This window comes from Oryzias latipes, chromosome 12 (genome assembly GCF_002234675.1).
Source record: "Oryzias latipes chromosome 12, ASM223467v1".
In the NCBI taxonomy this organism is placed as follows: domain Eukaryota; kingdom Metazoa; phylum Chordata; class Actinopteri; order Beloniformes; family Adrianichthyidae; genus Oryzias; species Oryzias latipes.
In genome coordinates, this window is record NC_019870.2 from 15,516,111 (window position 1) to 15,538,090 (window position 21,980).

Sequence of the window (21,980 nt, forward strand, 5' to 3'; positions counted from 1 at the left end):
GTGCATTTTAATACCATTTTTGTACAAATTTGTAGTAGGAATTGACAATTATACTAATTTGTGCTGACAAAAAAGCTAACGAATCGCTAAAATGTGGCCACCAAATACAAAATTGTGAGCACAAAATATTAACCTCTTGCCACTACATCTTATTTTGTCTGCACAAAATACTAATTCTTGGCCACAAGTTATTAATGTTAGCTTTTTTTATTGTCATGTCCAGGGCATGACAATTAAAATTTTTTAACTTCTCCTGTCCAACAGCTGAGAAACAGATGAGAGCTGAAGGCGTCTTGTGTTGGACATATTTTACTTTTACAACATGGGGTTGTGAATCTTCTGACACGCCAGATGCATATTTGAATAAACCCCTTTTGTAATTTAGACTACATACAAGACTACAAGAATAGAGAGCGGGGGTTTGGAGTGTGATTATAGAAGGGGAGGGGGGGATCATGAAGCAACAAGTTGCTGGAAGTTTATAATCATTATGGTCAGGTTTTGGTCCATTACAAATCTAAAAGGGGTGGGGCCTGTCCACACTCAAATGTTACAAACATGTCTATGTTTAATGTTCATACATAAACAGGTAAACATGGACATAAAACAACTACCATTCACACACGCATATTTATGCATTCAGACTAACACATGTGAAACATTTCATTCAGTCACGTAAACTATTTGTGCAAAGGAGAGATAGCAGCTGTGCTTAAGTGAGTGTTTATGTTCCTCTGGGGTGGATGATTGGATGTAAAAAGAAGAGAGTGCCCAGCCATTCCAACACCAAGGCCCCCACCACAGCAGCAGTGGCAGCCAGAAACCCCCAACACCAGCAGTAGATAGAGAACAACCGCCCGCCGGGCAATCACATCCGCCACCCAGGCCAGGGCCAGCAGGACCGCCACAGGGGCCCCCAATGCCAGAGAGCAGGGAGGCGTAAAGGGACAGAGAGTGCAAACTCCAGCCCGAACAAAGGAGCAGCCCCCCCCCCGCCGTGCCCTTGAGGGCCAAACGTGGGGCCCCGCCCCAGGAGTGCACCCCCATAGCCCCTGACGAGCACCTCACCACCACCCAGGAGTTCTGATCATCCCCCCACCCCAACCCCGGGCACAAGCCAAAGACCCCCAAGGGAGACCCGCCCCACACTTCAGGCAGCCGTCCACCCAGCCTACGGTTGGTCCAGGAGAGAGCAAGGCAGGGGCCAGCCACCCCTGCCCAGGAGGAAGACGCCTAAGAGAAGTGGGGGTCCACAAGAAGTGTTCTAAACATGGCCCGACCAGGCTCGCCCACAGTTGGAATTTCGGAGAAGACCGGCGCCCACAAAACAGAGACATGGACACCCCTAAGTGATGAATATTTAAATACAAAGTAAATATTTGGAGGGGCTTGGAGTTTTTGTAGTAAAGAGAGAATTCACTCAGGTAAGAAAAAAAATACCAAATATCTTCTTATTAAACTTCTTTTGAACTACATAAGATGTTCTAATAAAACTCTGCCTTGAACAGCTGCGACTAGCAGAAAATAGACCTGGTTGTTTTGTTGTTGTCGCCTATACCGTGTCAATGTCCTAGAGCTTCAGTCAGACATCTTTAACCACACACGGCTTTTTGTGCTTTACAAGTCAAATAGAAAAATTGACACCACAAGCCTCAAACTAGAGTCAACAGGAAGTGAGAGAAGACGAGGGTGCACTGCAGTCAGAGCGGGCGTGTCCATCATTTACTTCAAAAATGTCCTAACACATTCAAAACTCACTGCTCGCTCTTAATCAGTTGGAGCTTAAGCATTTGCTAAGGCTTAACTGTTTTTAAAGATATTGTAAATAAACAGAATGCATTTTAGCTCAATCAAAAATTTGACAAAAGCAGAATTTATGCTGGCAATGAAGAAAGAAAGAAAACCGGTTTAAGCATGTGTCAAAGTCAAGTTTTTCTTTTTACAACAGGTGTGATTGTTTTTTTGAATTATTAATGTGGGACAAGGCTTGACCTTTTAGTTGCTTGTCAAATGTTACAAGTTTAATGAGCATGTTATGAAATGTAGCCAAATTTCTTTTTTTCAATGTCAGGCAGGTTTGGATATTTCTTTGAGAAAATATTGACAAAGTAAAATGAATCACCAGACTGCACAATTTCAATGGAAACAGTGATGTTTTCTCTTTTTTGTTACAGTTCATTAAAAACTGTGTGGTGCTAAAGTTAAATAGCATTTCTAATGATTATTTAGCTATGCTGGTTTATGGACATATACCCCTACTGACCACTTTAACAGGGACACCTGCCCAACTGTTCGTTAACACGAATTTCTAATCAGCCAATCACATGGCAGAAACTAAATACATGTAGGCATGTTGACATGTTCAAGATGATCTGCTGCAGTTCAAAGAGAGCATCAGAATGGGAAGGAATGGAGATTGAAGTGACTTTGAGGTTCATGGTTGTTGGAGCCAGACAGGCTGGTCTGAGTATTTCAGAAACTGCTCATCCACTGGGAATTTAACCCACAACCATCTCTAGGGTTTAGAGAGAATGGTAAGAACCAGTGAGTGGCAGTTCTGTGGGTGAAAATGCCCATTTGATGCCAGAGGTCAGAGGTCAGACTGGTTCCAGCTGATAGAAAGGCAACAGTAACTCAAATAACCACCGTAATCATGATACACGCAAGGCAAAATGGGGGCCAACCTGATACTAGCAAGGTGTACATAATAAAGTGGCCAATGAGTTTATAGTTTATGTACTTACCGGTAGAAATGCTAGTTTTTTTTCTACACATGTTTTTAGTGTTGTTTCTCGCCTATCTGCAGTTCTGAAGAGTGCTATGGTAACAAGATAATTTCCCCTTTGTGGGATCAATACTTTTTTATTCCATTTTATTGTAGCTTTTGATCAGTCCCCTGGCATTGTTTTTGCTCAGACTTTTTCTTTGTGCTTAAATTGCTTTGTATCAACTACATAAAACCAAAACCTGAATTTGAAACATTTAGCAAAAAGAAAACAGTAAGATAAAATGCCATTCAACTAAGTTTAATCAGAAAATAAAATAAAACTATTTTTTACTGGCATCCTTCTGTCTCCAGGGACAATAAAGTCTGCACCTGAGGTTTTAATTTTGTTGGCGGGCAGCGCCGACTGTGGCTGAATAAGCCAATGCGGGAGTCGCACTTGCTGCAAGTGTGGTCCATGGTGGGTACGATGGCGGTGGTGGGCTGGGTTCTCTGATGTTTGCGGCTCTTCCTTTCCTCACACTGGATCTCTCTCTTCTTCTCAGCCAGTTACTCAGCCAGCCGGTTATGATGTTGGCACGCCAGCTAGAGCGGTCGGAAGAAAACTGTATAGCTATTAGAATGAAAGTGGGACAAGGGTTCCAAGAACCTGTTCCGATTACAATCATGAGCAGCACATACAGTAAACCCTCTTAGACAAAAACTACCTTTTGATCATCTAAATTAACCAAAGAATGTTGATTACCGAAACTTGAGTTAAAATGAGTCACTATTACCAAGAGAATAAGAGGTCAAAAACAGCGGCTATGAGCACATTTTTACCACAAAAACAGACAATTGCAGATGCATACCAGGTGCATTGAAAAATATTTCATGATACTTTAGTTAATTGAGACTTCCTTACTCAGACAGCAGAAAGTTCAGCACAGAATGATCAAACTCGGCAGTTTATCTCTGACACATCTTTTCAGTCATGAGCACAGTCTTTTGCATTCAACTCAGCCCAAATCTTTGGTGTCTAAAAAACTCATAAACTTAAATCTAAATAGTTGTGTTTGAGTGATGGTACCGTTGCTACAGGGGACTGTGAGTAAACTCATCCCTTTTTCTTTTACCATCTTTGATGTTAAAACTCTTGACTCATGTCTTTTTACATATTAATTTTTTCTTAGAATTACCGCTCTCAGTTTACACAGGAAGTACCAGATCAGCTCAGCCCCTGTTGCTCATCTCTTGGTTTTACAACTTCTCATGCAAAGTGTAAGAAGCACCTCGCCCACAGTAGAGGAAGTGAGGTTCTTACCATAGCTGATCTTTCCCAACAACAAGCTGTCGCCCATCTGTGAAACTTCTGCATTCGTTTCACGCATCTTTTCTCATTTTCAACTCCAACATGAGTCCACTAAAACTCAGTGAGTACCAGCATTTATCTAATCCTTTGTAATTTGTCAGTTAACACTGGTTTTTTTAATTAGATGTACAGAGTGCCGGAAATAGTTCATTGTATTAAGTGGTAGCGAAGTATGTATTCAAATAAGTACTTCACTGTTCCTAGAACAGAAAAAAACCACATCCAGCCACATACTAACAAATAATAGTTCAGTGAAAAACAAATATTGACTGGTTGACTACTTCTGTCCCTTTAAAGATAAAATACAGTTTGCAGTTTGCAACAAAACATTAAGAGAATGAGGGTAAATTGTTTTTTAATACTAAATAATAATCCTTTTTGCTTCTGAAAAGAAGATTAAAGTGGTTTAGGTGTGAGTGGAGGTATCAGGTATGGGTTGTGGTAAACACATTCACAGATGGTTTTATGTTTGCATGGTACGCGACACATACAAAACAAGTTTCTCTAAATGTAGATTAAATTGTAGTTGGTTCTCACATTTTTGACTCTAGTGTAAATCGCTCACCATTAAAATACATTTTATTGTAAATTAGGTAAAAATCCAACATCTTGGTGCACAATTGGCTTTCCCTTTTTGTTCTTAGGCCATTTCAGTAAAGCATTAATATCAATCAAAGATGTATTTTTTTGCATAAATACACACATGACAGTTTTATCATATATGAATTCTCTATTTAGACCAGGTGTCTGCAACCATAAACACCAAAAGAGCTAAATGAGCCTATTTGTGTCTGACCAAAACCCAACAGGATTCGCAATGTCTTGCTTCACCCTTTAAAAATTACACACTTTGTTGCCAACACTGTGACTTTTACTTTTACGCCACACAAATGAAATATTTACTCTTGTCATGAATGATGACAGCCTTTTTAAAAGATTTCTTTTAACATTCCTGTCCAACAACACAAGACATGAACGGCATTTCAGTCTACTTACTTTTCCCTACTCATTAGAATTTGAACATTGGTTTATGATCTATTAGAAAAACTTATAAAGCCCTCTAGCAACTACTTTCTGGATAGTAACTAAACATTGTTTATCAGTACAAGCTTCAAATGATGTCCAATTATAATCAAAACTGACAAAAAGTCAAATATTCAACCAAACCTTTGCTTAGAGTTTGAAACCTAAGCATTCAAAGGGTCATAACACATTTCTTCCTTTGATGTAATGAAAATACTTCACAAAGTTTAGTTTACTATTATTTTACTTTTTAAACGTGTGCACGGTTATGTACAATAGACGTCTACCACAGGATTGAAAAAGTTAAAGAATCTAATATACTAAAAACGCCTTTTTACCACACCCACATTTTTAATTTTATTGAATCACTTATTTTTCAATTGATTAAGCGTAGCTACAAATTCATACAAGACAGAACTCCAATGATGGCCTGAATCCCACTATTTTGACAGTGTTTCCATGTTTTTGCACCAAAGTTCTATATTTTTATTTGAACCTGTGAATAGATTCTTTAAAAAGATGTCTCTTGCTGTGACACACTAAAACAACCAGACCAAAGTTAGCTAATTCATGGGTTAAACTTGGACAATCTTAAAGCGTTTTTGATAGATATTTGATTTTAACCCCTGTGCCATGTGCCACTTATTTACAATGTACCATTTAATGCAGGACTCCATTTAATTCAGCATCACCTTGAAAGGAAAATATAGAAAGATTTTCTTTTTTATTTCATTGGAAATAAGGTCAGGCATTAAGGGGTTAAACATACGATTAACCTGGAGGTCTGTAAATTAATAAAAAAAAGAAAACCTCAAACACCGTCAGACTGATGAAGCTACAAGGGCGAGAAGGTAAAACATTTCCAGAAAGGTTTTTAAGTCCAGATGACAAGACTCAACTTTGAGGCAAACAAAAAATTACTGTCAGAAATTGGTGGTGTACGACCGAATATGCAGGAAGCTGGGCTTGGTGGCAGAAATGAAAATTATTAATAAATAAACTGAAGCACGACAAAACACTGGAAGCAAAATAAGAGATTCAACAGATGACGTGACAAGGAAGAACTGAAAACTAGACACTGCGGGCAATAACCTGAAATGAAAATAGCTGTGAATCATGACAAAACCTGAAACTGGTGTGACTGACGAAAGGGACAATTCAAAACCGAACAGGACCACAAAACTGACAAAAACCAAACCAAAATTCACAATCCTCACACGAGACCCAGGAAAATGATGAAATACTGCTCCTTACAACCTCTTGTTTGAAGGAAATACTATAACCAATTTTTGCTGCAAAATGAGAAAGATGTTTTCTTGATTGCTGTATAGCAAAGACAAGTCAGCGTGAACTCTACAGTTGACGCAATTAGCAATGTGACAACCAGCTCCCTACATGATGAAGATTTTATTTATATTTAATTTTGGACAAGATATAAAATAAAAATTACAAGAACCATCCAAAAGGGAGTGAGTAAATTATAAATTCTCATCCTCATGCCCTAAATCAAATGTATTACTACAACTTACTAAAGCTTTAGAACCCCCCTTCAAGATCTATTCCCTCTCTAAAGAGTACACCTTTAGTGTCAGATACCCATAGACACACAGAACTACACACATAGATACACATAGAAACACATGAAAACATCCGACACACATTTGTCATATGTAAACACGCATTTTGTTTCAATTAAATGTAATTCCGCAACACACCAAAGTGCATCCCCGTATAATTCAGATTTATATTTGTAAATATTGTATCTTATGTTATTATAAATAATCATATTTCTAAAATTGTTCTTAACATGGAAATGTGACATCATTTTTAAATGCCCAGCAATATTTTTGGAGCTGTTTTTATCACCCTCCACAAAAAATCAAAACAGAACAAGAAACAAAAACCTTCCAATTTGATTAAATCCAATAAGCAGAGTTACACAAGCAGAACTGCAGATACACTTCTTAATTTCACCAGTCCCAAGCATAGACGACCGACTGTTTGCTCCTAAATCCACATTTTTGCAAAAACATTAAGATTAAAGAAAAAAACATGGTAATGATTACAAAAAAAACTATTATTTTATTCAGTAATTTTTTTTGAGTGTTTGTAAACCCTATGAAATGAATTTGGCAGCCACAAGAAGGAAGACCTGAATTTTCTTTACTTTGCCCCTGTAGCACTGACAGGGAGGCCGTTAACATGCTAAAGCACAAAGAAATTCACCATGGAGAAATCCTTGAAAAGAGAGTAAAGACAGGCAAAATTTGGGAAGAGTATTAATACAAAACTGAATAAATAGAAAATTAATCAACAAAGAGAGATGTGTATTAAATATGCAAATGAGAAATATCCAGTTGAATTATTAAGCATTGATGTATTAACTGAGTGGAATCCTAATTGAGTGCTGAATGTTCTCATTTCATTATTTAAAAGTTTTGAATCCACCAGAGGGGGTAAAGGAAAGGTAACCATTCACACTGGAGCTTTGGAGGGTCTGAACCTTTGAGTCTAGAGAAATCTTTGGTGTATTCTGGTGGGAAATGTCTTCCATCTGTTCTGCATCGTAAAGTGACTCAAAGAAATTATTTAAAATGTTATATTTCTTCACCGAAGCTAAATATTGCATAAAAGTGCTTGAGCAAGAAAAATGTAAAGAGGTCCAAACAAGATGCTTTATGGGGAAAATGCCTATATTTAAAGCTATTAGTCAGGAAAACATCAAATAAATAGTATACTGCCAAAATGCTGCATAAATAAGGGATGAAAAAAAATGTGTTTTTATGATCAACATCTAACTGCATAGCTGTCAAAACAAACTGACTCCTCTCCCCTCTTTCCAAGCTTTCAAGTGGTTTGGCAATTTGAACTCTTTTTGGCGCTCCAATGACAAAAAAGCCTCCAAGTCCAGAGCCGGAGCAGGGGGTTTTCCTGGCCATGGGAGTGAGCATGGGGCTTCGGAGAGACTCAGTCCAGTTCCTAAAACGGTCCAGGATGACATGGAGGCCATGCGTCCTCGCACCGCCAGCTACATCCGCTCCACTGAAGACTATTCCCACATGTGCACGTTGCCCCGGCTGCTGAGTAAGAAGAAGGAAAAGGGTGATAAAGGTTAGCAGCAGAAATCACGAATGAACACAATCGTTCTTTAAAGACCTAAATTTAAACATTTATTTCTGAAAAATAATATATATTTTCTTCTCTTTGCCAGGAGATCTCAAGAAGAGCAGAGAAAAAAGCAACAACCAGAAGAAAAGCCAGAAGTCCTCAGGAGACCAGGGTTGTCCTCCTTCAACACCCACAGGAGTGCCGTGCAGAGTGGATGAGGAGGAAATACCTACTACAAACAGGATGGAGCTCAAATTGGAATCCCCACCTACCTCTAAAATACAGTCTGAGCCTGCAGGTGAAAGTACAGACCACAGCAATGCACCTGCACCGAGTCTCTGTGAAGATCTGCTGCCCCCTGGTGGTCTGACGGATAAAGTCCAATCAGAGGAAGAAGCTGCTTCAGCAGATCTGGACCAAGAAAGAGATGAAACTCAAGGAGGTGGATGCTCAGAAACCACGCCCCCTTCTCCTCCAAAGGAAGAGGACAGTAAAGAAGAGAAGAAACAGCATGACTCATTAAACCTAACCAGGTGAATTGAACTATTTTATTCACTTTTTAAACAAAGAAATTTAGTGTGGCATCTAACTGTTTTCCCCTGTGCTTCCCTTATCATGTATAAAGGTTAATTTACACAAACGTATTTAAGTAAATGTACTACATTTTATAAATGTACCTATTAACAGAGGTGCTTGAAAATTTCTTATAATTCTTTTACAAAATTAGTCATTAATTTTAACAGAATTGATAAAAATATAATCGAAAGGTTATTCTGATCAGAATGTGGGGCACAAATAAAAAATGTACATGAAATCGCTGTACATCAACAGTGCCAACTGGAGCATTTATAAGCCTGTAGTAAATTACAGTTCATCTCAATCTGGTTTAATGCATTATGTCATAATGTATACTCTGATTCCAATGTTTTCACATAATCATTATGATCCTAAAATTCAATTTTTTTTATTTTACAATATGAAATAAAAAAAACAACATGTTGCATCAAACTGCCACTTTAGTTCAATCTGTGAAATATTTATGAGGCTGTCAGACAAAGAGGAGAGAAGGAGCTAAAGCGAAAATGCTCTTTGTCCAGAAACTATCATTGTACTAATTTTTATATCCTGCATTTAAAATACAAAAATCTCAAAGGAGGTATAACAAATCTTTGCCTTATTTGCCATATTAATCTCCATGAAACAGCTTTTTGTAATTTTTTTGAGATAATTATGGACCCAAATCACTGTAGCTGATTTAGAAGATACATTTTCTGGACAAATCCAGATATTTTAACCTGCTAAAAACTTTGAAGAATTATTTTGGGCCCACAGGAAAGATTCCTCTCAGATGATGGGGATACAGTCAGCAGTTAACAGAATTCATTCCTCTACTTTTTTTTTAAAGGAGCTTAACATTGATTTCTTTTATCGATTATTTTCTGCAAGAAAACTGCTGCTTACTTGTGGGATGGATGATTTCACGTGGTATCTTTTTTCTATTTTTGGACACAAAGCACAAATGATTTATTAACAAAGTTATCAGACACAAGATGGAAAAGCAACCTCATTTTTCCCACACGTTCTTAGGAAAGCATGTTGTGTTTACTCATTTCTTTTGACATGCTAAAGGAAAATTGAGTTTTGTGTTGCATGTTTGTGTACATAGAACCATGCATATGTCTGTGACTGCAGCTCGGGGAGCACAAGAGATAAAGCTGTGTGGTGCTTGCTGCGGGTTACATGTAGACACAACAAAGAACTTCCCCCTTCTGTCAGTTCCACCATAAATCAGACTCTCAGCCTGTCCATCCATGTCCACAGTGCAGTTGTGCTCCTCTTTACCAGAGACTGTCTGAAACAGATCCTTGCAGCTCCTTGTTAGGCATTCTTGAATCTTTTTTGGTTTGGTTTAATCAAATCAAAAATTGTTTCACCACAAAAAAGTACCTTGCATGGTTTGTTTAATTTCAGCAAAACTGTCTAATGCTAATAATAAAAGATCATTTTGATGTTTCAGTTATAGATTTACATTTTTTAAGACTTTTTTTTTTTAAGCAAAAACCTCTGCTGGTTTTGTTAGTTTCTATTGATTTTCTAAGAGTGCTTTTCAGGTAAATATATCATTTTCTGGTCTGGGGAGCATTGGAACCTTTTCAGTTTAAGCATATATTGACATAATTTAATTTGCAAATAACAAAGATGGGATTTTTTTGCGTGGAATTTTTTCAAGCCCTTTTCAAGCTGCACTTCCCGGATAGCTGCACACTGCCGTAATGAGGTACTTTGATTTGACCTCTTTGTATGCGTGTGTAATACAACTTTGCTTTTGGCCCCATGAGGCAGAACATGCAGCTAAGAGTTGCCCAAGATCCCAATTAAGCATTTAGCTTTCTCTAGCTCTGGACTACAAAGGCTACACAGGAGTACCCCAGCAGGGCTTTGGGAACCGCTGCACAGTGGGGCTTTGACACATGATAGGGATCCTTCAAAAATGCTAAAGAGTGAGTTATGGTGCCAGAAACATTTTTAGAAGCCATATTGAGCAACAGGAGAAGATCACTGGGGTTTGCAGTATCTTTTCCATGAGAAGGAACTGTATCTTTTAGTTGAAAGCCTGCAGCTGACAGTCCCGAGAATACAAGGATCTTTTTTTTGTGTTATCACACACCTGTTAGAAGAACAGATCAAACAAAAAAAGACAAGTGTGCATCAAAGCATATGTAAATTGAACAGAGGTTTACTGCCTTTATTCCTTTTGTTACAGTGCCCACATTACCCACTATTTTATCCCCATTCAGTTCACTCATGTTGACAATCACTCTTCTTTTCTCTACTGTTTCAGCCACACTGAGCAAGATGAGAACCAGGCAGAAAATGTGCAAGTAAGTCAGCTTGGTTCTTTGTTTTTAAAGGCACACATATTATAAAAGGCTTAGCCTATAATACAACAGGGGTTTACACAAATATACCCCGCATGTGTCTAAAACTTGATAATCCCCTGTTGTAAGAGTAAACTATTCATCACAGGCTGTCATCTGTTTGCTCAGCTGCCAGACAAGACAAGTGAAAATTACAATAAAAAAGATAACACTAAGCACAATGAAACGCTTCATTAGCTAAAAAAAAACAAAAAAAAAAACAAAAGCTGCTAAAGCTAACTTATAAACGTTGAAGTAAATTTAGCTGGAAAATGGAGGCAACTCAAAAAGCTGAACAACGGTGATTAAGTTATTTACTGTAGATTGTACTAAGGAAATCATTGCTCTCGCAAAACCATTTTCAAAAACCGTGTAGGGCTAAAAAACATTTTTTAATCTTAGTGTTTTACTTGAAATAGTCTGCTTATAATGGAAAGTATGTTAAACCTCTCAAAAAACTAAATTTTTTTCAAGGTTTGAGAGTTTTAGCACCGATTTGAATAAATCTTTATTGATGTTACAAAAGAAAAATTGATTTAAAAAAATGTACATTTAAAATAAAAAAAACAAGTTCTTGTTTGCTTTTGCATCTGGTTTAGTTACTAAAACTATGCCACACTAAAACCTTTAAGAGCACAGCGTTTCACGTAGAATAAATCTTTTATTTTCAGTAAGCATAAATATTCTGTGTGTAAATACAGTGTTTGTAGGCTAATCACACACATTTGTGAGCATTATAAATTAGCAATAGTGATTCAACTTGAATCAGTTTGTGGTTCTTGTAGAATTTTAAGAGTAGAAAAAAACAGATTCTAAAATAAATATCTGGTTTAGAAAGTGGCACTAAAACTTTTAAAGTAGTTTTTTCATTTTTTTTCTCCTGAATGAAGCCCAAACTTTTTCCGCTTCATTCAGCTACAGAATGTTTTTTTTTTAATTTACCATGTTATGTTGTAACTTTTACTGTTAGTCATGGTTTTTCGGCTTGAGAGGATACAGTATACCATCACCTCCTCCCAAATATTATTGGACGGAGTTTTTATTGTGAGTTTGTTTACTTCTAAGCAGTTATTCTTCATAGCTTTTTCTCATATCAGCAGGTTCCCTCTCCATTTAGCTTAATTCATCCTGCTATTTAGCTGATTGAATTTTCTGCGAGGTAGACCCGTGTCAGCACTTTTTAGCCAGTAAGCAGTGTGTGCTGCAGCCAGCAGGTGGGGCAAACCGCCCATCTGTCCCTTATGAGATCGTTAAGCTCTTAATTTGTTCAGTGATCTTAATCATTAACATTAAGGTTTAATAAATGCTACATATCTAAATAAATTAAAATGAAAAAGAAAAAAAATACACACAAATTAGACGACGATGACGCAAAAAGAAGGGGGCAGTGAGCAGATGGAAGCAGTCAGGGAGATTGGATTTTGTATTGATTATAGACAGCAGCTTTTGTTTGAAAGCCCTCTGCTGTAACCCTGACACTTGTCTTCTTTTTGTAAAACAAACATTTCGAACTGTCCTTGACCACAACACATTGACTGCAGCCAAACACAAATTAAAAGGAAATAGTTTGAAGAAGACTGCATAGATATGACCTGATTCACTGGCTGTGACTAAAGAGAGCAGGCCTAAATAATAAAATTATAATTTGCTACTATTAAGATAAGATTTGACATTATTTGTTTATTTTTATGTTCGTGATGGGTAGATTTAATCCCTTTTTATCCTGGGTTTAGGCGAAAAAATTGTTTGATTAGGTAAAAGGAATGTATACTTCTTTGGCAGTGTCTCACAGTGGTTAATTTTGGGTATTTTTTCATCTGGTGCTTACAGAAAGCCTCACTCCTGGCCAATAGAACAGTTCAAATCAGTCTTCAAGGAGCACTAGAGTGATCATTTTTACCCTTTTCCCTGCTTTGACACACCCGATTTAGCTCATTGAGTCTTCGCAGAGCCGTATTTGAATCACTGAAGCAGGGAAACAAGTAAAATATAGGAGACATTGGACTCTGGGGAGCAGGATTGGAAAGAAATAATATGCTGCTCTGCATTACAGCCTTTCAGTGTCAATGCTGTGCCAAAGAACCACACCTCAGCAATCACTTAACTACATTCGGCTCCAACGCAGCTGTTTTTTGAAATACTTCTGCTTACGCCTCGGCGACACAACACATTTTCCACGCCTTAACAACTCCGGCATTTACGCTGTTTTTGAGGAGGATATATTTGAAATAAGGCTATTTCCAAGACTTTAATATCACAGAGAAATGAGCCCTGAAAATACATGGTTATTTTTAAAATTTTCCTTACATTTCTTACTTATGGCAAACACAATCTAAAAAGCAATCAACTATTTTTTTTCTCTGCTAGCAATTTTCTTCTTTTCTTAGTTGCTGAAAAATCTTCAATCTACTGTTTTGGCCCCCCAAATTGTAATTGAACCAGCCACTCCTACTTCCCCCTATCCCCTAAAGGCTGCCAACACCCCCTCTCCTCTGCCGCCACCTCCTCCCTTCATTTCTCTAAAACATTTATGACAGCTGATGTTTAAATCAAGAGTTGGCCTGATGGTGCCTGGTGGTGGACCAGGCCTTCAGCTTCACAGGCATCTTTAGAGATACACTCACATACGGAGACATCAATACTGAGAAATTGTATTTAAGTCATTCAAGAGCAACTTTTTGAGTAAATTTTAATTTCTAACAGCTCACTGGTTTGGTGACTTCTACAAAAAGAAATATCAAAAAAGATTTTATGTCAAGTTAAATCCAAACCACACTGTACTAAATGAACTTTAGAAGTCTTTTGGTGTTTTTTATTTGTTTCAGTGTGCCACATTTACATGTTTTGCTACACATTTTAGGGTTTAATCTATTCTTTGCATTTAGCTCAGCCTTGCTTTGTCTCCCGTTTAGTGGTTTGGTTGTGTTTTGACAGGAGGGGGCAAGAGGGGGAGGTGGAACTGGGAGGTTCATTTGAGGTTTATTAACATATGTCGGGGACACACCACACTGCTCCAGAAAAAGAAAAAAAAACATGTGTGTGTGCGTGGGTTTGAGGGATCCGTTGCATGCGTGTTTTTGATTATGCCAACAGCTTAAACTCCCAAAATCTGTATGCGTCAGTGTGGGTGCTTGATTAAATTAAAGCAGCGCCCAGTGGGGGCATGTATGTGTGTGTGAGACTATTACAGTCCACTGAATTAATGTGGCCCCTCTGTAAATTACAGAGGCTGCAATTTGTAACAGTGGACGGCACACCTCAGCTTCTGACAAAACCCAATTTACAGACACAACTAAACACAGAAACCTATGCAAGCTTTTGTAAAATGCTGCTAGAAGGTCATATTTAAAAAGTTTGTCTACTTTAATATTAGGGGTTTAACAATTATTTGGTTAATTAATTAATTAATCGATTTATATCCCAATCAGCCAGATTGATCTGTCTGAGGAAAGTTGTTAATCGAGTTGACCTCTATCATTACAAAACCATTTCACATTGAAGTAGATTTATTGTAATCACAATTGGTATATGCCATTTAATTTGAGATATTGTATAGTTTATTTTCATCACAGAAGACACATGCAGCAAAAAAGAATCAGCCATCATTACAGCTTAAAGTGTGGAAACACTTTGAATTTCGCAAAGGTGTGTGACCATACAGTGTGGTAGAATGTTCTATAAATGTTCCCTTTGGATTCTTTTGATGTGGAAAAACAACAGTGGGCAGACTTTATGAAACTAAAATGTGAATAGATTTTACATTCATTCTTGTTTACTTGTTTGTTTGTACACATATTTAATTTTACACTTGATTATCTTCCAAGAAATCAAGGAATCTGGAAAACTTCACCTGCACTGTTCAGTATCCAGGTATTTATCTCTGAAAGACCTAGACCCCATAGGATAGGACAAGGGTTAATCGTATCAGCAACCACAAATTATGATAAAGATCAAACCATAGTTAAAAGAAATCAATACACCACTATTTAAAATCCATAAATGAATGTGGAGATTTGTATATAATAAAGATAGTACTCTTCTACCTGCAGATAAATAATAAACCAATATTTGATTGTTTCTAGGAGCTTGCCACCCTCATCAAGGTCATCACAGAAGAAGGAACTTATGGAGTCATACTCTCCTTTACACACTGGTTAATTTATGTTAAATATGTGTCTCGTTGCCACAGTAACACAAAGTCATTTTGATGCGATTGCAGGAAGACAGCAGATTTGAAAATGGCTTCATTTCACACTCAAACCTGAATTGCTCAACACATCTCAAACACTTCCCCCAACATGGTTAGTCCATTGGTTTCCATGATGGCAGCTTTAATCACATATATCTGGGGTTCAAAGTGGATAAACCAATGGGTGTTAACCCCATGAAAGCACACAATCAGATGCACACACAGAATATACAAATCATTAACTGCTCCCCCCCCCCCCCCCCCCCAGTGAAGCCCGTTCTTTGCTTTTAGACATGGGTGCACGTTGACAGATTTGCAGATGTGTTTGCACGTTTGATCTTCATCCACCATCAGTGTACATCTCTTCATCTCCTGCTCACACTTTCACTTCCACGCGTTTTCCTCTCACTCTATCACATATCTCTCCTTTTCACGCCCAGATAAAGACACACTTTCATTAGTAGGATGCTCCCAGACACACTCAGGGATTCTCCATTGTCCTCCTTATCAGCCGGGGGGGCCGAGGCTCACTAATTAATATTTAACTGAAGACCGCCTCTGAGCAGGGGAGGCGATGTGGAGATAGAAGGCTGGAAGGAGGGGAAAGTGGATGGATGTCCATGGAGGGGAGGGAAAGGGCAGGGGAGAAAGCAGACAGAAGGATCACAGAAAAGACAAGGTTGCAGGAAGGAGGTTAGACTATTGATCAGACGCATAAGAGGGCAAGAGACAAGGGAAGGAATGCAGGGGGATGCAGCCTGGAGAAATTATGATTTTAAGATCATAAAGAGGGAATGCTGAAGAGGAGAGTTGGAGAAAGAAAGAAGTAAAAATACAAAAAGAAGATCATCTTGACCTACATGCTTAAATGCATTAAGTTGCCGTCATGTGATTGGCTAATTGGAAATTTGCGTTAATGAGCAGTTGGAGAGGTGTACCTCATGAAGTAGCTGGTGAGTGTATATTGGAGTGGTTGCCATCATAGAATAAAAACGGTTCTCTTAAACAACTCAAGCGGTCCTTTATTTTTGTCCAAGTATTTGCCACGCGGGTCAATAAAATAAATGTTTGAGTCAAAAAATGCAATGTACATGCGTTTCCACCTAAATAAACTGAAGTAGGAGATGCAAGCTACTGTAATCAACCCAATTAACTTGTTCTTAGCTTGATAAAATATACTCATTACCCTGTGTGGCAACCTCATAAGCCATAATAATGTGGTGGTCAAAGCAGAAAAAGTGGTCACAGAGTGTGAAATATTCTGAGAAAAAGTTTATCCTATTTGTTTATAGAAGTGAATAGAAACTCTTGTGGTGAGATTGCAGCAATTCGGTTTCTGTGATAGAGGAATATTGCACCAGGTGGATGGCAAGCAAAATAGCATTAGCATTTAAATGGTGGTATGAGGGGGGAATAAATGCATGTTAAAAGCCACAGAAACGGTGTGTCCTGAAAAAAACAGGTGGAATATCAGGCGTTGGAGCAACAGTTTTATTGCCTTGATGAACTGCAGACAGAAACTGCTAATTAATGCTCCAGATGGTATTTGATTCGAAATAACAGACATGCCGTGTGATCAATAGTTAAAGGGCGAACATGTCCTGGTAAATTGGACCAACCCCCCCACCCACTCTATTCCCGAAGTGAACCCACAAGCAGGCTACCAAATTTTGCAGTACCTCAAATGACCAATGAAAGCAAGTTTTGAAAGAAAGTAGTCTAACCACAATACTGAAAATTCCAGCTTTGCAACTTTAAAAAGATATTTGGAACCTGATAGCAAAAACCTTTGAGTGATAATGCTTTCTTTTTCTTTTTTTCATGACATGATACAAAGGTACATTGTGAATCAGATGGGATAAGCTCTAGCTTCCCTATGACCCCAGAATGGATTAAGCAGGTTGGAAAATTGATGGTTTTAGTTTTATGAAAGATAAAATTATTGCATAAAAACGTTTTTTTTCTGTTTAGTTTAGTTTTTTGATTAGCTGGAGGGATGGACCCACGGGTGGAATAAGCAGCATTTGGTCATTTTCAGAATGTTGCTGAGTTGACCAATGTAGCATCCAGTCATTATGGCTGACCCATTTCAGGTTTCATTTTCACTTTTCTAAATTCCTGAAAAAAACATGGGATCATTGGTCCAGTCTATCTATGTGTTCCCGTATGGACACAGTATCTGTTGCCAGGGCAACTTAAATTGTCTCCTCTCACTGCAAAGATTTTGTGCATCCTTAGGACTTTGTATCTTTGTGAGGAGGCTTTTCTGTCATAGACATAAACAGAACTTTTAGGTGTGTGAATGTTATGCTTTTGAACAAAAGCTGAACCCTTATTTAATGGAGTTGTTCTCTGATACAGTAAATACATAATTTGATATTATGAAATTACTTTTCTGTTCTGGCCCACTTGAGATCAAATTATCTTGCATGTAAACTCAAAGAAGTTTGACACTCATATCTTATAACAAACACAAACAATTGAACCCTGGTCTTGTATCGGCCTTAAGTTTGATGGTGTGATGTCAAGGTTTGGGTCTCAGCCTTAGACTGAAATACTACTCAAGTCCAATTCTCCATTTTTGCCAATGGGTCAAGAAACCACACACTTTGCACTTCAACACGTTTTTATTCTTGCGTGACAGATCAGACCTATACACATACTAATATAGGACTCTTCTACCTTCATTAAGGCCCAAGGGGCTTGCTTCTCAGCGGAGCCGCCGCCAGTGTGTGAATGTGTGTGTGAATGTGTGTGTGAATGTGTGTGTGCATGGGAGAATGGGACTGTGACTGTAAAGCGCTTTGGGCCTTTGTAAGAAAGTAGAAAGCGCTATATAAGTATACGCCATTTACCATTTACCAAGTCCCGTTCATCCTTGCAAACAAAATCTGATGGTGGCAGAACTGCAAGTTGCTAGCCAGACCACTAGCAGCAATAAAGAAATGACGGGTTATGTGTTCCTCCAAAGGACACTTGAAAAATGGGCAGGCAGAGAAGGAACTGAACCTGCAACTTGTCAATCAGAGGTCAACCCCTCTGTACCTCTGTTCCACAGCCATAATAATTAATCCCATTGCTACGAGTTTATTTCTAGGTTACTGGATTGGTCATCAGATTCGTTGTGATGCTTCTCTTTCTCATCACCCTGGTATTTAGGGTTGAAATTAGGGTGGATTGTGGCACAGCTGCCAGATGTGACCTCCTCTAGGCTCTGTGATCCTTGTTGGGTTTCGCCGTTATTAGGGATTGAGCGAAGGAGAGCAAAGTGTCTGTAGAGATTATATGTGTACCCGCTGTGTAATCTGTCTAATCCAGCACTGCATGGTTTGAGGTTACATTAAGAGGAGACGCTGTACTTAATGAATCCACCCTGTGATTGGATTTTTTTTTTGCCTCCTCCCCTTCTTTTTTCCCCCGATGACCCACTACCATATAAATTAGAAATCTGATTACAGGCCTCGCCTGATGCAGCATCTGTGCGTTTGTCGGCTGCTCGTACAACAAAAAGAGGGCTTCGGATTTTTGTCAGAATGGTTGCATTACACTCCCCACCTCCATTTCTGATACATTCAGCTTTCCTGCAGGCTGAACTAAGTGCAGTGTCAGAATTTTGGACGCCATCAATGCTCCCTGGCTGTGTTGCCACGGTGAAGCGTCCTCAGTGATGTCACTCACTAAATAAGGCCTCTGGAGACGGAGCCCCACCCCACCTGACATATCCCTGCTGCTATGTGCACTTGTGTGTATCTGTCCCTGTGAAATGGGCCGGTGAAAATCGCCCCCCCCCTGTTATCCTGGAAACACCTGCCTCTGTGTTTCAGCTTCTAATGAGCTGTCTAGCTGCAGCCTGCACAGCGTTTTGGACACACCGTTGCATACAGCCACTCACAGGCGCAGGAGCCACATGCTCCATGGAAATGCATGTGTGCCGCAGAAATTTAAAGAGAGGTGGAAGGTGTGAAGTTGCATTCAAGTGCTTCCTTTCATGGCAAAAGAGAAGGTTATTTATTTTGAAGGTTTTTTATCTCCATCCTTTCCTCACTTTTTTCCTTCACCTCACTGTCAGCATTGTTTTAAGGCAATAAGGGGAGGGGGGGGGTCATTGGGTGGGTGGGGTTTTTCAAGCCCCCCCATATCAACCCAACCACCACCCCTCCTCTCTCTCCATCTCCCACCCTCCCCCCACCCACACCCCTTTCATCAGCAGGCAATGAGGTAATCCCTCGCAGCCGCGTGAAGTGCAGCAGCAAGTGCTCGGAGAGGCAGAGAGAGCAGCGCGAGCGCAGCCGCGTGCCGCTCCTCCGCGCGCTCCAGCTGTTTTAGCTAGCCCATGTCACTGCCGGCAGTTAGTGGCTCGCGAGCTCTCGCCGCGTTAGCCTGCTTGAGTTTGTAGCAACGGTCCGGGTTTTGCACCAATGTTGAGGGGCTCCTGAGCCGGGGCAGGGGTGGGACAGGCATTAGCTGCTGTTGGAGGAGGAGGAGGAGGACGGAGAAGATAAAGAAGAAGAAGTAGTAGTAAGCAAAAGTGAAGGTTTGGAGAGGAGCAGGATCATGACGGAGAGGTGCAGTCTGTGGAGTGCCCTGTCGGCTGCAGCATGCTGTTTCTACCGGGGATCCTTCATGCAGGTGCAGGTGAGCAAACAGCTGCAGGGAGGCGCGCGTGGGAATCCACACATATACCACCCAAGTTTCCTTTCGGCACATTTGCTTGTGTGTATTTATGGGAGGTTTGCTCACTGCTGGCTCCTCTTCTGCCTCTCATGTCACTCTACTTTGGATGATATCATACCCAATGCATGTGAAGTCAGGCAGGACTGGGTAAAAACACTGAAAGGGGAGACTTAGAGGGCAGCAGTGAAGGAGTTGGAGAAAGTGTCTGAAGGACACAGCAGAGTGCAGCACACTGTACACCACAGTATCAGCTTCACTTTAGTCTAATTTCGGCTTGAAACACTAGATCTGACCTTATTCCTGAACAAAAGTGCAATGGTTGTTTTCTGGCCCTTTCCTTACATGACTACAAGATCTAGACAAGTGTCTTCAATTTGGACTTCTTTTACTAGAAACTCGCTTTCTACTAATGTTTAGAGAGCTTTTCAGAATAATATATCTGCTTTAATTGTATAGATCTTGGAGTTTCTGGGTTGTTGCGCCTCTGGTGGAGCTTTGTGTGTGAATGAGTGGGATGTGAATTAATTACTAGTTGCTGAACAGCAGGAGTGACTGGAAGCCCTTTTTCTTTTTAAACAAATACAATAATTAGCTCATTTACACAAACTAGCCTTTGTTTCCAAACAGCATTCTGTGTTGACAAGTGTTGATTGCAGTCTATTCTCTTGGTTATGATTTGGTTGCCTGCTTTAGGTCATCATCCTTTACCTCAGTGACATTAATCTTCACTTTTTCTTTTCTCTGAAAAGCTGTGGAAAATGTTTATGTGCTGGAAAAGTGACCATCTTGCTTGCAGCTTTGTAGAATTAAGCAGGAATAATAAATTTATGAGTTAGGCTGAAATTTAGGGTCTCTAGAAATATGGATTTTCTCCACCTAATGAAGCTCCATAACCTTTGTGGACCCTTGCTTTTGCATCGGATAGTTTCTAGAAGTGGATCTGCTTAACCAACCCTACAGTTTATGCAACAAAGTGTTTCATCAAAGGCTCTTACACACACTGACTTGCAACATTAAGTTAAAGTAGTGTAATTACAACGTAAATACTAGCCAATAGAAAATGGGAGCCAGGATCACTGGGTAACTGTAACTAGTTTATTTAATCACATGGATCCAACAGTATAAGGCTCTTTCAGACCAGAATCATCAGATCTTTTCGTGTTTGGGTACATTGCTGTAAATGTAACCCCTTTGTTAGATTTGATTTGCTTTCACACTGCACTTTTGAGTGAAAATCAAACATTTATAGACTAAAATTGCTCAAATATAACAGAAAAATAAATCTATCTTTATAAGTATTGGGTTACATGCCACATCTGTTAGGTTCAAAAGAAAACAAAAGGTCACAGAATCTGACTATTACTTTGTTTAGCAGGGTCTTTAAAATGCTGGGGGCAATAAAATGCTTAATTTTGTGCGTGTTAGAAGGGGCAGTTAATATTTAAGTGTCTCAAAAAAACATATGACCGACATTGTTGATTGTATCATAAAACAGCAATTTTAGCTTATGATACATTAATTAAATCCTATGATTTTAACTTTATTCTTTTTTAAATATAGAGTGCTCATTAAAAGGAAAAAGATGCTCCACCTTTTCGAAGTGTTTTACTTTTGTCACAGAAATTCACCTAACTTATTACATTTTTTTAAAGAATTTTAAGCTTTGTGATTAGTTTTCGTGGTGCTTACTTGGCTTGTCACAAATGATTGTTTGTTATTAAAAAATAATATTACAAAAAAAATTAAAAAAAAGATGAAACCCTGAAGTTTTTACTTTAGATGACATATTTTATAATCTCATTTAACAAACTTCTATTCTCAAATTATAAACTTGTAAAAATAGCAACTTGATTGTGTTACGAAGTCTTTTTTTCAAAACATATTAAAAGGATAATTTCTAAGGATTTTCTTACTTCCTTTTGACAGAAATGTAAACTGAATGGTTAGCATCAATTTGATGTATTTGTGGTGTAGCTTTTTGTAAATCAGCAG

At 38.8% G+C, this 21,980-nt stretch overlaps 1 protein-coding gene across 3 annotated transcripts in view; it reads left to right on the top strand.

Annotated features, from left to right (window-relative positions):
• Window positions 1–4,003: 4,003 nt before the first annotated feature.
• sh2d3c (SH2 domain containing 3C) overlaps window positions 4,004–21,980 on the top strand; it is a 59,384-nt gene continuing 41,407 nt past the window's right edge. Inside the window, exons 1-4 of one of the 3 annotated variants that reach the window (XM_011481882.3) lie at window positions 4,004–4,137; window positions 7,944–8,210; window positions 8,311–8,740; window positions 11,050–11,089. In XM_011481882.3, the coding sequence (XP_011480184.1) occupies window positions 4,119–4,137; window positions 7,944–8,210; window positions 8,311–8,740; window positions 11,050–11,089 (756 nt within the window). In that variant the 5' untranslated portion in view covers window positions 4,004–4,118. Of the gene's footprint in view, window positions 4,138–7,943; window positions 8,211–8,310; window positions 8,741–11,049; window positions 11,090–19,553; window positions 19,950–21,980 lie in introns of those variants that run through there. The other 2 variants (XM_011481881.3, XM_011481883.3) reach the window with 2 other exon arrangements.